General features: G+C 42.0%; 1 protein-coding gene across 1 annotated transcript in view; it reads right to left on the reverse strand.

Moving 5' to 3' along the window:
* The window catches only part of ELP3 (elongator acetyltransferase complex subunit 3), a 141648-nt gene that overhangs the window by 85699 nt on the left and 41347 nt on the right, over positions 1–14602 (reverse strand). Inside the window, 1 exon segment of the mRNA XM_032790883.2 lies at positions 2092–2253. Within this exon segment, the coding sequence (XP_032646774.1) occupies positions 2092–2253 (162 nt within the window).

Here is a 14602-nt window from a genome sequence, read left to right on the forward strand (position 1 = left end):
TGGTTTTACTTTATTAGTAAAATATTGTGATGTTTTTATAAATCTGTTCTATGGTGAAATTATCTGGCACTTTGAATAGGTTGGGGGGAGGCAACAGAGTCATTTCACAAATAAAAATTATTTCCTTATTAGAGGAGGGATCTGAGCTGCATCAATAACTCAACTACTTGATGCCTGGACTTATATTTGAATATTCTTCTGCCTTGCAGCAATTGGAAACACTCAAACAGCCCCACTAATGACTCACACTACATAATGGAAAAGTAATTTCCAAACATTTAGCCTGAATGGTTGTAATCTGACATTTAGCTACAGGCACAATCTGAACATTTAAAACAAAAATCCATTCCTACACGTTAAATGAAGAATGAATGTAAACCAGAGCCATCTTAGGAGAGACTAGTGTGACCATCAATCAGCTCAAAAAAACAGACTTCAATTAATTGTTTTAGAGAGCTGAAGGGATGTTCTAAAACACAGGAGTTGTGGGAGGGGGATGTCTGCATGAGCGGACTACAATAGAGCACAGAACCTTTTAGGCATATTGCAAGCATCTTCGAAAGTGCCAAAACCTTTAAAAATCTAATATTAAAAAGGATTCCTTCTGTATAAGAGACAGCTGCCTACTACCTTCCTCTTCTTCAGGGCCAACAACAGAAACTCCATTTGCAGTTTCACTGGCAAACTTTCAAAACAGTAGTGACATGCAATTTAGAGATGCTGCAAAAAATCATTTCATCTGATGGACAAAACTGGATGGGAACTAAAAAGAGATCACAGAGGTGGATAACGGGGATACTGACTTTGAAAGATCCATTTCTGAATAGGCACAAAGCTGTGAAAAAGTCTGTAGAAAAACAGGGGTAAGTGGGCTTGATAAGCTTGAAGACTGTGGCAGAAATCAGCATTAATGAATGTACCTGAGCTAAGAATCAGGGTGACTTGGCTACTATATTTTTTAGTACAGTACGTTGCTATTTACCTGTGTAAAGCTCTTTGACATCTAAGACTGAAAAGTGCTATATAAGGGTTAGTTATTTAGTTTACTTGACTGCTTGGTTTGCTTGATAGGCTAAAGTTATTCTTGAACATTACAGCTTTGCTCATCTATTCAGGCACTGAATCTGGTACTCATGCAGCGAAGAGATTCTGTACCTTCATGCATCAGCCACAATAAGACTAATCTTTGGGGGGAAACTGGCTTCAGACTCAAATGTCAAGTCTCCACAAGAAAATGTCTGACATTTTCAATTACTACACAATTGTCACCTCTAAGTTTGGTAAAAGGTAGTTTTTTTAAGCCAATTTCCGTATTTCCACTTCTCTGTAATTACTTACGCTACTGGTTTATTAAAAATCTTAGGTAAGTAACTGGTATGTGCGATGAGGATGAAGGTAAGCTTTACATAAATCTCCAAAAACGCAAGTGTTCTGAAGTTAACAGGATCCCTAGTTCTACAACAGTATGAAGCATACTTCTCTCCCAGCAGATTATGAGAATATGAACTGTAACATTCCAGGCGCTTTGGCAGTGATTGTGTCGTCACTGGTCCAGGGCCACAAAGAAGTTGTCAAGAAGTTCTTACTTGTACACTTCCCAGCCTCTGAAAGTACTGTATATGTAGAATGATCCAGGTTTAATTTCTGGCTATAAAATAGACTGCAATGAGCGTTGATTATAAACAAATACCTGACCTGCCTCACACTCTGTGCCAAGCGCGCTCTCTTCTTTAAAATCCTTCAGGAATGACCATGACCTAATGCCATGCTTCCTGCAATATGGTACCTCTTCAGATTATTTTGTACAGATTTTAATGTATCAAGCACCTACTTAATTCTTTGGATTGTAAATTTCTCAGGACAACGACTCTGATGTTTGTTTGGGCACATCCTACTTACTTTACAAGCTTGTAGAGATAGAAAGACAGTACCCAGCACTCTAAAATACTTATGGAACAGGAACATCAGTATAAAATTGTACAGAATTAGGCTGGCACTCTGAAGTATTTGTTCCCAGGCGTCTTATAAAGTACTCCACAAGACAAACAATAAGCAGTCACATTGAGCTTTACTCTGAAATATTCTTCTCACCTGTTGGTATCTCTGGCCACGTCCTCATAGACACTTTGCACTCCAATCTCCAACCTTGTGCAGCCATATGACAACATGTCACTCAGGTGCCGCTTCAAGCAGTAATCAGGCCTGGTCTCTATAGTGATCCCAACACACTTTGTGAGGCTTCTTTCTGAGTACCTGTGAACAAAAAACAAGCTTGTTACGATCACAAATCAGTCACAGACTGTTCAAAACAGTCCAAAGATATCCAGGTGTCAACTTTTTACAATTTCCTCTTCAACGAAAACTAGGAAAACTATAGCCTGGCAATCAGAATGGACCCAACACTGTCATAATGTGAATACACAGTTGTATACATCTACAATACAAGTTTTACTCATTTTTTAATATTAAAGAAAGTGGAATATGCCTGGCTCACAAAGTTCTTTCAAACAATACTTGTTGGGAAGAGGAAGATATCCCCTGAACTGATCAAGCCCTTTTGTGCTAGCAGCAGTGAGAGGCGAGGCCTATATAAGAAGAGAGAGTCAAAATGGGAAATAAAAAGGTGAGCTGCGTTACACCACAACAGCCAGTCTGACATACCCAGCTAATACTTCTATTCAGATAACTGAGGTGCACGTTTCTCCAAATTCTACAAAATTTTAGTTTAGATAAAGCTCTGTATAATCCACTCGTTTCCCGTTCCCAAGGAGTAAGGTTGAGTCCAAGAGACAGTAATGCCGAGTGCAAGAACATGACTTAGAATAGATTTAGCTGGTGTGATTTGAAAAGGCCAGATACTTGTAGGCAATCTATGCAAAAAATCCACAGAGCATCTCTCCTCCTGGAGTTGAGTAACGCTCTGAGCTTCATTTATATCTGACATTTCAACTCTTTTTCTTTATGGGACTAAATGCACAACACAGACTAACTGACATACAGTGTTACAAAAACCCTCCAACAAGAGAATAATATTCAGTAAGTTACTGCAAAGCTTAATTCAGTGATTGGGGCACAGGATAAAAATAAAAGTAATACTATTGACACTTGGATAAAAACTGTCAGACATTAGAAAAAGGGTGGGTTTTTAAAAGACAACGTGAAATGTATTCTGATTTGTAAGACTTAAAAAGAAAAAATCTTGGTCTTGTTTACAAATAGCTAATGGTCCCATATCAGAGGGCATATATGCATATTAAGGAATAAGCCACCTTCAGTATTGTGTAAAAATATAAACAGAGGAGGAGAAAAGAAACAAAAATAATTATTTTTTTCTCTTGAAGCAAATTAATAGAAAGTTATGAAATGCTGAATATAATGAATACCAGAAGCCCCCGAACTACCAGTGGTTACAAAAATACTGTTATGATTCCAGTGCAGCATGATAGCTAATGAAACTGTCTTGCTTAACTCCTTGTGTGCTGTAAATAAAAAAGTGTGGCTGAGTTAAAATAGTGAAATAAAAATAAAATGGATATTACAGTATCAAAGAGGGGAACCCAAGGGATTAAAACCAGGGAGATGTTTAATACAGCAGTTTCAGGATTCATAACTGGCAATGCCTACATCAGAATATATTGAATATCAACACACCTTTCAAATCATCTGGTTAGCTCCCCCTCCCCTAATTTCCAAGATCCCTCCCAGAACAGTATCACCATTATTCTGGAAAAGGACTAGCTGAATTTTTCTGGTCATTGTCAGTTTCCACTGGCTGGAATCTTACGCTACAAGTGCCAGCCATTGCCAATTCACAAACAACTGGAAGGACTAAAATCATACTTTTCCCAACAAACCTCTCTGGGACTGGACATATTTTATGTCCAGAAGGAATGAAAGGCAGCAACAACATACATGGAAGGAAAGGACTAATACTGGTCAGTGTCTGTGCTCTATGTTTAGCAGCTTTCTATTTCTACAATTGAATTATGCTCATCAGCCACGCATCTGGCTACAATGTCTCTTGTGTATATATAAGTATCTATTCCATGAAGATTTTAACAAACAAACAAACAAAAACCACAGCGCTCATACCAAGCAGGCCATTTTAAAACAAGAATCATTCATTGATACTGCAGTTTTTATTTGTTAATTTGCAAGGAGAAACAGAAGGCAGAAGTATATCCACTCAGCATTCTATTGCAAATGGTTCTGGTAAAAAATCTTGCTCGTTATTCCCTGAAACATGCAGATGCAAGAGAAATAAGAACACTAGAGAAAGAAGAGGTTTTTCCTCCTCCCATTAAGGTGAGAAATAACAAAGTAAGAGAACAATAGGATATTTTAGCATCACTCCTGTTTGCAAAAGGATAAATCTATTTCACTTTGAACTTAACATTTAATTAAAGAGCGTTACAAAACTTGTAAAGTTATAAAGGGAAATGGACATCTTTACAGCCACTTACAAAGCTGCTGAGATCTCCCCTCAATCAACCTCACTGTCTCCCTTTTAAGCTAATAGTTATCTCTGATTCATCAACTACTTCCTAGAACTGCTACACTGAAAAAGTACAGCACTGGTTGACAGACAGTAGCATCAGAGCGTCAAGCGCTAGGTAATTTTACAGCCAATAACATTTGTAGTTATATGTACCAAGAGAGAGGTAATCAGATCCCAAGCATCATGTTATAGGCTGATCTGGTGTAATATGTTTTACTTTGTCTTCCTTAAAAAGATCAGATATAAGCGACTGCCAAAGGCATGACAGTGACTTGATGGAACACTGGTCTAATCTGGTATGGTAAATTCTACAGCAGATGGACGTGTCTGCCATGCCTCCAATATATTGTGAGCTGCCATAAATAAAGAGTAGAGGGAAATATCTTTTCAACTCTGCAAACATAGACAGAAGATTACTAAGTTTCAAAATATACAGAAAAACAATGAAACCTCAGATAATCATGGGAGGATAAATTAATATAAGAAAGGTTGATGCATAGATATTACGCCAGACACGTCAGAAGTGATCAAAAAACAGAAAATAAGATGACAGGGAGTCACACTAGGAACTACAAAAGATTCTAATGTAATGGAAACCAAATACATCTACCGGAAGAATGGAAACTGACCTGAGTGAACATTGTTTAAAGTCATCCTAGACTTATATATCCCTTTTACTGTATGGAAGGTGTTGCTAAGGGACACCATTAACTTGAAGAATTACACTTCTCCCTGAAAGTTCTGTACCCATGAGTTAACTGCAACATAAAGCTGTAGGCCTAACTTGACATGAGTAATTTGACATAAGACAGACCTCATTTCCGAGTAAGCATGACTGGGAAAGTGAATGGAAGACTAAGTTGTAAATAAGTGTGTAACAAGCATTATTCTGGAATCAGTCTAGCTAAGGTAAGCAGAAACACCTTGGTACTAGGGATAATGGACAAAATAAACCCGGAATGTAGAGATCAGTTTATACGTGAACAGCACATGAATAGAGCATGCTGTACAGGGATTGGTTCCTGAGACATAAATAAGCAAGTCATGAAGCACATGATGCAACGTATAATCAGGAATGCAGATGTTAGTAAACATGTATGTAAGGAAAAGTTTTGCTGTGTAACTTCAGATTTGTGATGTACCTTGCATCCAGCCCATGTTTGAGCCTGGCCAGCTTGACCATAGGGTCGCTGTATGCCAAATAAAAGGTATCCGAGTCATGAATTCTGAAGTCTGAGTTTTTGAGAACCAAGTGGAAAAGGGTTTCATGGGATGCCAACAAAAACATGTACTGTGGAGTACAGAAACCCTTATAAAAGAACAGGTAAGGAATGGGGGGTAAAAAAATCAGGACATATTGTCTTAATGGTTCTCTATCAGATATTGACTAATTTAAAAAATCCAGTATTAAAAAAGCCAAGGTGGCAGTATTTCTATTTCAAAGTACAGTCAATGCATCAGAGCATTCACCTAGCCAGTAATCATGAGAAAGAAAGGATGGTCAGATTTATGCTCTGTGGCAAGGAGTTTCTTTCCTGATAGAAGAATAAATAGAAACCTTGACCATTCTAGGAGCCCACTACTGCTTTGCTATTCAGTTTATGCAAGAGAAAGTTAAAAGGTGACCTGATCTTTAGTCCATATATACCTACACAGGGAAATGATTTGATAGCAAGGAGGACTCTCATTTAGCAGACAAAGACAGAACAAGATCCAACGGCTGGAAGCTGAAACTAGACAACTTCAAATTTCTAAGGAACAATTTTGTAACAATGAAGTTAAGTGATCATTGGAAACAGTTATTAATAGATAAGGCCAGAAGGGACCACTGATCACCTAGTCTGACCTCCTACATTAATACAGGTCGTAAGATTTCACTGACTTAATTCCTGATGAAACCAGAGCATATCTTTTAGAAAAAGTATCTAATCTAGATTTAAGGATATCTAGTGATGGAGAATCTACCATGACCCTTGGTAAATTGTTCCAATGGTTAATTACTCTCACTGTTAAAAAAAATTTACACCTTACTTCCAGTCTGAATTTGTCTAGCTTCAACTTCCAGTCACTGGATTGTATTCTACCCTTCTCTGTTAGGTTCAAGAGTCATCTTATCAGATTTCTGGTCCTCATGTAGATACTTACAGACTGTGATCAAGTCACCATCTAACCTTTTCTTTGATAACCTAAATGGACTGAGTTCCTTGAGTCTTCCACTATAAGTCGTATTTTCTAACCCTTTAATCCTTTCGTGGCTCTTCAAATCCTCTCAGATTTATCAGCATCCTTCATGAATTGTGTAAAGACCTGGACACAGTATTCCAGCAGCGGGGACACCAGTACCAAATACAGAAATAAAATAACCTCTTTACTCCTACTCGAGAGTCCCCTGTTTATGCATCTAAGGATCACAGCCCTTTTGGTGACAGCACTGCACTAGGAACTGGTGTTCGGCTGGTTATCCACCATGAACCCTGCCGCCTTTTCCCAGGCTAGAGTCCTCCATTCGACAAACACAGCCAGCATTCCTTATTCCTAGATGTGTGACTTTTTAAAAGATATGCTCTAGCCAATCAAAAGTTATGGACTTGATGCTGGAATCACTAGGTGAAATTCTACATCCTGTGTTATGCAGATCTCAGCAGTCCTGTAATGTGGTAGGGATGCATATGCACAACCGAGTGTGCCTGTTATGTCCCTTGGGCCCTTAAAACTTGAAGTTATACTTGAAGGTCAAAGGTTTCCTCTTAATCATGAATCCCTACAGGAAGTTGCATATTATGCTTCCTGTTTCTTAGGCAAGCAGGGTCAGGGAAAGGGCTCTCTGCTACTGTCAGGTGGAATGCATGTGTCATAAACCTTTAGATTTTAGATTAAAAAAAAATCAAACAGGTCTTAAAAAGAAAGCTTTATATAAAAAGAAAGAACAAGACATAAAAATGGTCTCTGTATCAAGGTGACAATATACAGGGTCAATGGCTTAACAGAAAACAAAATGAATAAACAGCCTTATTCAAAAAGAAATACAATTTAAAACATTCCAGCAAACTACACAATGTAAAACAAAAAACAATATAAGCCTATTTGTCTTCTACTTTTATGACACTGGAACAGAAGATTAGAAAGCCTGGACATAGAGAGATCACTCTCAGAAGCCGAGAGAGCAAACCAGAGACTAGACAAAGAACACACACCCAAAACTTTCCCCCCTGCAGATTTGAAACATCTTGTTTCTGATTCGGTTCCTCTGTCAGGTGTTTGTTCCCTTTGTTAACCCTTTTACAGGTAAAAAAACCATTAAACCTTTAGCTATCTTTATGACAGCACGAAAGAGCGGAAAGATATTTACAGAGAACAGAACTCAGAAACAGCAATTCCTGTGAAGAATGGCCTGTAATGATTGTGAAACTGAAACACGACTGGATGCAGAAATGCTGAAGTTCAGTGAGACATTGGCTTTGTTTTTGCATCTTTGCTTTATTAAAAAAAAAAAAAGCCCTGAGAAGAAAGGAACCTGGATCTGCCCCAGTTGTTTTGGAGTATTTCTCCTTCCCCAACCACTCGATAACCTACCAGTTTAAAAGTCCTTCTGGCCTTAAAAATGTATTTAGGCCCTTGGCTACACACGCGTTTAAATTCGAGTTTAAAGAGCGTTTAAATCATTAAACGCTGGACCCGTCCAGACTACCAACGCCCTTTATATCGATATAAACCGGCTCTTTAAATCAGATTCTGTACTCTCCCTGACGAGAGCGAGTAGCCGCTAAATTCGAATAAACATTATCGGATTACGGTTAGTGTGGACGGAAATTGACTTATTGGCGAGCTCCGCCGGTTATCCCACAGTGCACATTGACCACCTGGACAGCAATCTGAACGTCAGATGCAGCGCAGTAAACAGCGAAAGCCGCCGCCGAACTTTTGAATTAACGATTTCTGTTTCCCAGCGTGGGAGCTCGATAGCACGTGGTGCATGCAGTCTCAAATCAAATAAGACTCCAGCATGAACGTACGGAGACATAGAGCTATCGCCTGTATGGAGACAAATCTGTTTATCATGAGCTCCAGTGTACAGAACACAAATGCCAAAGCGTGTGAAAAAAAATCGTCCATGATACACAGCGCTAGAACGTGCAAGCGTAAAGGGAAGCCAGAGACTTCAATGGACGACTACATGGATTCCGGGGGGTAACGATACTGACCTCCAGCTCTATCCACAGTACAGCGGTCTCTGGAAAGTAATTTGCATTCCTTGGCCGAGCCTCCCCAATTTTCTGTAGGTTCAAACACAGTGTCTGGCAGACTGCTTCATGGAATAGCCTCTAGTTTCTCCCCCCCTGCCCCGCCGGCACCATCCACTGAAAGAAAAAGGCGAAAGAATCATGTTCCTTGACTTCTTCAATGGTCACCTGGTTCTTATTGTGTAATTGAATGCTGCTGGTAGACGCGATGCTGCAGCAGTGAAGAGCAGTATCCGCTCCTCTCCCTCTCCCCTCCCTGGGGGTAGAGCGTTGCAGATAGGCTGTAACCGTCCTTCATGAATATCTAACATGTGACATGAGAGTAACATTCTGGTTACTCCCAGTAGATTGGACAGACGGCTAATAACTAGGCTTCATCAGAGAACTGGGGGCTCGCCCCTCCCTTTCCTGATGTAAAGAAAAGCATTCGCTGTCTGCTGACTGTGCATAGCACGCAGCACTGGGCTCCTCTCCTCCGACACCGCTTAATGTCCATGCTGGCATATCATCGCGCGCGGAGCTGCCCCCCTCATTTATGTCACTAAACAGTTCTTCTTATTCGCTGCGATTCTTGATTACTTCATGACCACAAATGAGCAGAGACACTGGCACACGGTAGTCCCAGAAAGGTTGGGGGAGAAGCGATTGCAACGGTGGTTGTTGAGGGCAACCCTGTGAATCCTGACACGGAGCTAGCTGTGCTCTCTGATACACTGGTCCTCTAATACACTTGCCCCTTATTCTAGGCAGGACTGACTATTTTAGAAACATAAGGGAGAATTGACTCAGGAGTCAATCCCAATTTGCCTTTTGCTGTTGCGCCCCCGGCCGATTTCAGCCAGGGCACTCATGTGATAGCAGCGGACAGTACAGAGGAGGAGAAATAACCTCATTTCATTGCCAGTTTACTCCAGCAATAGATGGTACAGAATGACTGGTAACCATCTCTCTATCATGCAAAAGCAAGCGAATGTGCTGTGTAGCGCTGGAGTATCGCCTCTCTGTCCGCGCATCCATACACATACGGTGCCGGAAAAAAAAAAACGCGATGGAAACGGGCTCCCATGTTGTCGCGTGCTATGGGCGTCTGCTAGGGCAATCAGGGGAAAACGCGCAAAAGATTGTCAGCTGATGTTTTCCCGGAGAGAAGGAATGACTGGCGACATTTACCAGAACCACCCACGACAATAATGATTCAACCAGAATTCCAAGGCGCGGGGAGACTGCGGAAACTATGGGATTAGCTACGGAAGAGCTACCCACAATGCAACGCTTCAGAAATCGACTGTTAGCCGCGACCAAACTGGACGCATAACCCAAATTACTGTGCCTAGTGTGGCCACATGAAATCGAATTTATAATATCAGTTTTATAAAACCGATTTTAGCTAATTCGATATTATCCCGTAGTGTAGACGTGGCCTTAGTGTTTATGGGTCAGTGTTTCCCAAATCTGATGTATTTATTCAGTTTGTTTTTGTAAATTCAGTCAGGACTCAGAGTGACGAAGTGTTCTTTTCTTTACAAACATCAACAAAGATCTTATAGACCATATTATTTCCCCCAACCCCACCCCATTACACCTGTACACCCCTACAACTATCAGTAGATTTGCACAGATTTACTGACTGGAACATCAGTTCTTCTGAGGGTGCACGTGGAGAAACAGAATCCCCTTCTCTCCTACTCTGAGGATTTTTGCAGGGCTCATAGGAGCAAAAACAGTAAAATCTAATTTTAGTCACACTGAAGTAAGCAGATTTGACTCAGAATTTACACTGACAATTTAAACAAAGCATTTAACAAAACCAATATGTTTTTTTCTCAATTTCACTTTAGTTTGAAGGCAGTGATCATTTAAGGGACCGAAACATCATACAATCAGCAACTACTTACATTTACTGTTTATATTACGATAGAGTCCAAAGGCACCAACCAGGATCTGGGTCCCAACATGTGAGGCACTATATAGATGTAGAGAGTAAAACCTCTATTTTATTAACTAAATAGGGACTGAGTTCATACAATCAAAAAGGTCAAAAAGCTGAACATCTCAAAATTACAGTAGGTATGGAACATAAGTGTAATATAGTGCACTGCCTCGCTTTCTTCTTGTCTTTCAAAACACTGCAATCTCCAACTCACTGAAGGCATAAGAACGTAAAAGGGTTTTAGTCTGTTCTTCATCATCATCACTTTCATTATACAATTTTTTTTCCTCATAGGCAAAATGGTTCCTATAAACAAGACTGGTGTTTATAAAAGCAAGGTTCAACTGTAGTAAGACAGCCCTTTCCTAGAAGGCTTACAAGCTAAAATGACAAAAAGATACAAGATAAGGATACAATGTACAAGCAAAGCAATTAAGGTAGGCGCAGGCCCATAACAGGTGAATTCTATGCCTTGTGTGTCACATTTGCTTACATATTTTAACTGTATTGCTAAAAAAAGCCCTTGTTTTAGGGGATTTTACTTGGAACATTTGGGGTTCAAGTGGGGAAAAGAAAGAGTGAGAGCAGAGAGAAGGAGAAACGGGAGGATGAAAGGAGGGTGAGCAGTGTAACAGCGGCAGTGAGGTTGGGCAGTTGAGGGGTGACAATGTTAGGAAAGGGGATGGAAGGAAGAAGTAACAACCACCAAGGGCAATACAGAGAAATAGTAGGGGGGAATGAGGGGGAAGTCCAGAGTCACGTTAAGAGATAACTCAACAATGTCTGGAGACTGTGAAGGCCCAGTATCCCAGGTGTGCCCTTCTGAGGGTGTCCTGGAAAACCTTGGTTTACTCCTTGTGCACTCAGCTCTAAGCAGTGCACTTTGGAAGAAGCCCCACAGGCTCCTTAGTTCTACTTTCAGATGGTTCCTGCCATCCCCAGCCTGGCTCAAGAGAAATGCCAGTAAGTATATCTACACAGGGATAAAAAGACCCAACAGCTGGCCTGCGTCAGGCTCAGGCCCTGAGGCTGAAAAATCACTGTGTAGACCAGGGAGGGCAAACTTTTTGTCCTGAGAGCCACGCTGGGGTTCCAAAACTGTATGGAGGGCCAGGTAGGGAAGGCTGTGCCTCCCCAAACAGCCTTGCCCCTGCCTCCTATCCGCCCCTCCCACTTCCCACCCCCTGACAGCCCCCCTAACCCTGCCTCATCCAACCTCCTGCTTCTTAGTCGCCCTGACCTCCCTCTCCAGGACCCCTGCCCAACTGCCCCCCACACAGATCACACCCATATCCAACCCCGCATTCCCTGTCCCTGAACCCTATCCACCTGGCCCGCTGACGTTGCCGGATTCTCCATGCCTATCCACAACCCTTTGCTCCTGATGCCCCGACCTTATCCACACTCCCGCTCTCCCAGGCTCCCGGGACTTCCATGCTATAACCCACCCTGTTCATATCCCCAGAACCTGCACCCTCCACCCCCCTCCCTGTCCCGACACCACCACCCCCCCAAAACCTCAGCCCATCCAACTGCCCCTGCTCCCGACTGCCTCAGGGATCCTCTACCCTTATCTAACCCTCCCGCTCCCTGTCCTCCACTATGCTGCTCAGGTCGCAGGACTGGCGCCACGCACGCGCGAGCGGGTATAGCTTCTAGGGAGGGGGGGGCAGAAGGGGGGCCAGGAGGCAAGCCTCCCCGGCTGGGAGTCCAAGGGCGTTAGGACAGTCCCAAGGCCGTAGTTTGCCCACCTTGTACCTGCAGAAGCGGCCGGCGAATGGAACCGCGCTAAGTTGCCTGGAAAGAATAAATAGAGTGTTAATACTACTGCAGGCTTTGGGGATGGTGATGCCTAGATACTGGGCCAGCCTGGCGAGAGTAGTAGGGTCCCAGTACGCTGCTGAGGTCAGCCGAAGCCTCTTACCTCAGCAAAATTTTAGGACCACAGCCAAAGCCTCGCAGCTCAGAGCTGTCGGCTGCCAAGACAGCTCGCAGGCAACTCACGAGGCTATATAGTACATCTCCCTGCATAGACAGGCAAAGGAATAACAATAGTGCTTGGCGAGGTGCTCTCTCGCGAAGTGTCACCAAGCAAGACAGGTTGATTTAAACTATCCACAGCCACAAAATCCTATTGGAGGAAAAATGGAAGGAACAGTCTTGTCCATGAACTAAAGATAACTGCAAAATTCCAATACTAGCGGCCCCTGCGACTTGGAATTTGCATAGTCCCTGGAAAAGGATATAGGACGTGTAGCTAGAGTGGGATGGCTCTCCCTATAGTGCTGAGGAACAGCAATAAGTGAGCTCAAATATCTAGCATGATGATTTCTGCTAGAGTGAACGAGTGAGAGGCATTGAGACTGCTTTAGGTCCACAGAGACACGTAGGTCTACGAGAGTCACATTTGGTGTATGGCAAAATGGTAAGTATATGGAATTTCTATGACCAAAGTGTGAGTGTGGTCCCCACTGCTTTTAGGTGAGGGTAGCAACTGCCTTTCGTCAGCCTGCAAGCCCAACTTCCATGACTTGTACGTGTTTGGACGACGTTACAGAAAAAAATATATGTTCGGAAAAAAGAATCGTGCTTTAGGAAACCGTCGGGCAGACACCTCGAGGTGCCTGGGCGATATGCGCTTTAACACAATAACGCACACTGATAGTAACTTTAAAAATATGAGAGGTAGTTGAATTAGCACTGCGACGACGAGGCTGATTACTTGATCGCTAAATTTTCATGTAAGTAACAATATTATACTGTCTGCTAAAAAAGATGCAAGAACAGATCACTATTTCTGAATGCCACCACTTAGATCAGTCACAAAAACCATTCCCATGACAAAGAGAGCATCATAGGTTCAATCCAATGTGGTGGTGACCCAAGACACAATCTCTGTGTAAAAGGAATATCAAGGTTTTAACAGCTGGAAGTTCTTAACTTTATTTACTTCCCTTCTCAAATTTCTTTAGTGAGAATGGAATGAAGTTGACACCTTCTAAAAATCCTTGTATCCACAGAAAAGAGTAACATGAGCGCAGCACTGCAAGCCTCCTCTACCATTCTGTCATGGAGCTCAGCCTGGAGGCCATCAAATTGTTCAATCAATTGCTCCATAGTTAAATGTTTGGCTAGGAGTACCAAGGAAGATAACTAACTAATGGCTAATTTAGGGACTAAGCGTTTCACAACAGAGTTTTAAGCAACTCTGTCTGGTACACCTTCACAAGCAATCATCATAACCATTTATACGGGAACACCGTTGCCATCTCCACAAAGTAGGGATCGGCATCTGTTCTACAGAAAGCTGATGCAGCTATGTGTAGTTATGATATACAATAGAAAGAAGTATTGAAGAGTAGGAGCGCACGTAGCAAGGTAGTAGAGTGAATACAGCACATGAACTTAAGCCCACATGCTACACTATAAACTCGTGAATCATGTGAAGTTAATCTATGGTCAGTGGCTTGTATCCGTCCGGAATTCAAAATTACGTTGTGTGGCAGCTGTGTGTGGAGATGCGATGCTCTGAGTCGCTATACAGTATACGATCTTCATTGGGCGCGTAACGGGTGCATGAGAAATCCTAAAGAAACAGCCTGAGCAGGATTTCTCTCGGATAAATACTATATTGCACAGACATCCACGCCTGCATAGCCTCCCTCTCTCAATATATTGTTTATTTCACTCCTACGCGATCATCTTCTTTCTGGAGATGAAGGCAACACAATGTCTAACCGCTTTTTCTTCCTCTATACAAAGTAATTCATCGGGTACTGACAATAAAAAGACGCCGCAGAGGTTGACGGAGCTTACTGCTGGACGAGTGAACCATTCTTGCTGAACCAAAAGCCTCTCATAGGTGAGCGACCTGTGGCGGAGGAGCCAGACTGCCGGCAAACTTCTCAGCTTACTGCACACTCTGCAGACCAA

This window comes from Chelonoidis abingdonii, chromosome 3 (genome assembly GCF_003597395.2).
Source record: "Chelonoidis abingdonii isolate Lonesome George chromosome 3, CheloAbing_2.0, whole genome shotgun sequence".
NCBI lineage: Eukaryota > Metazoa > Chordata > Testudines > Testudinidae > Chelonoidis > Chelonoidis abingdonii.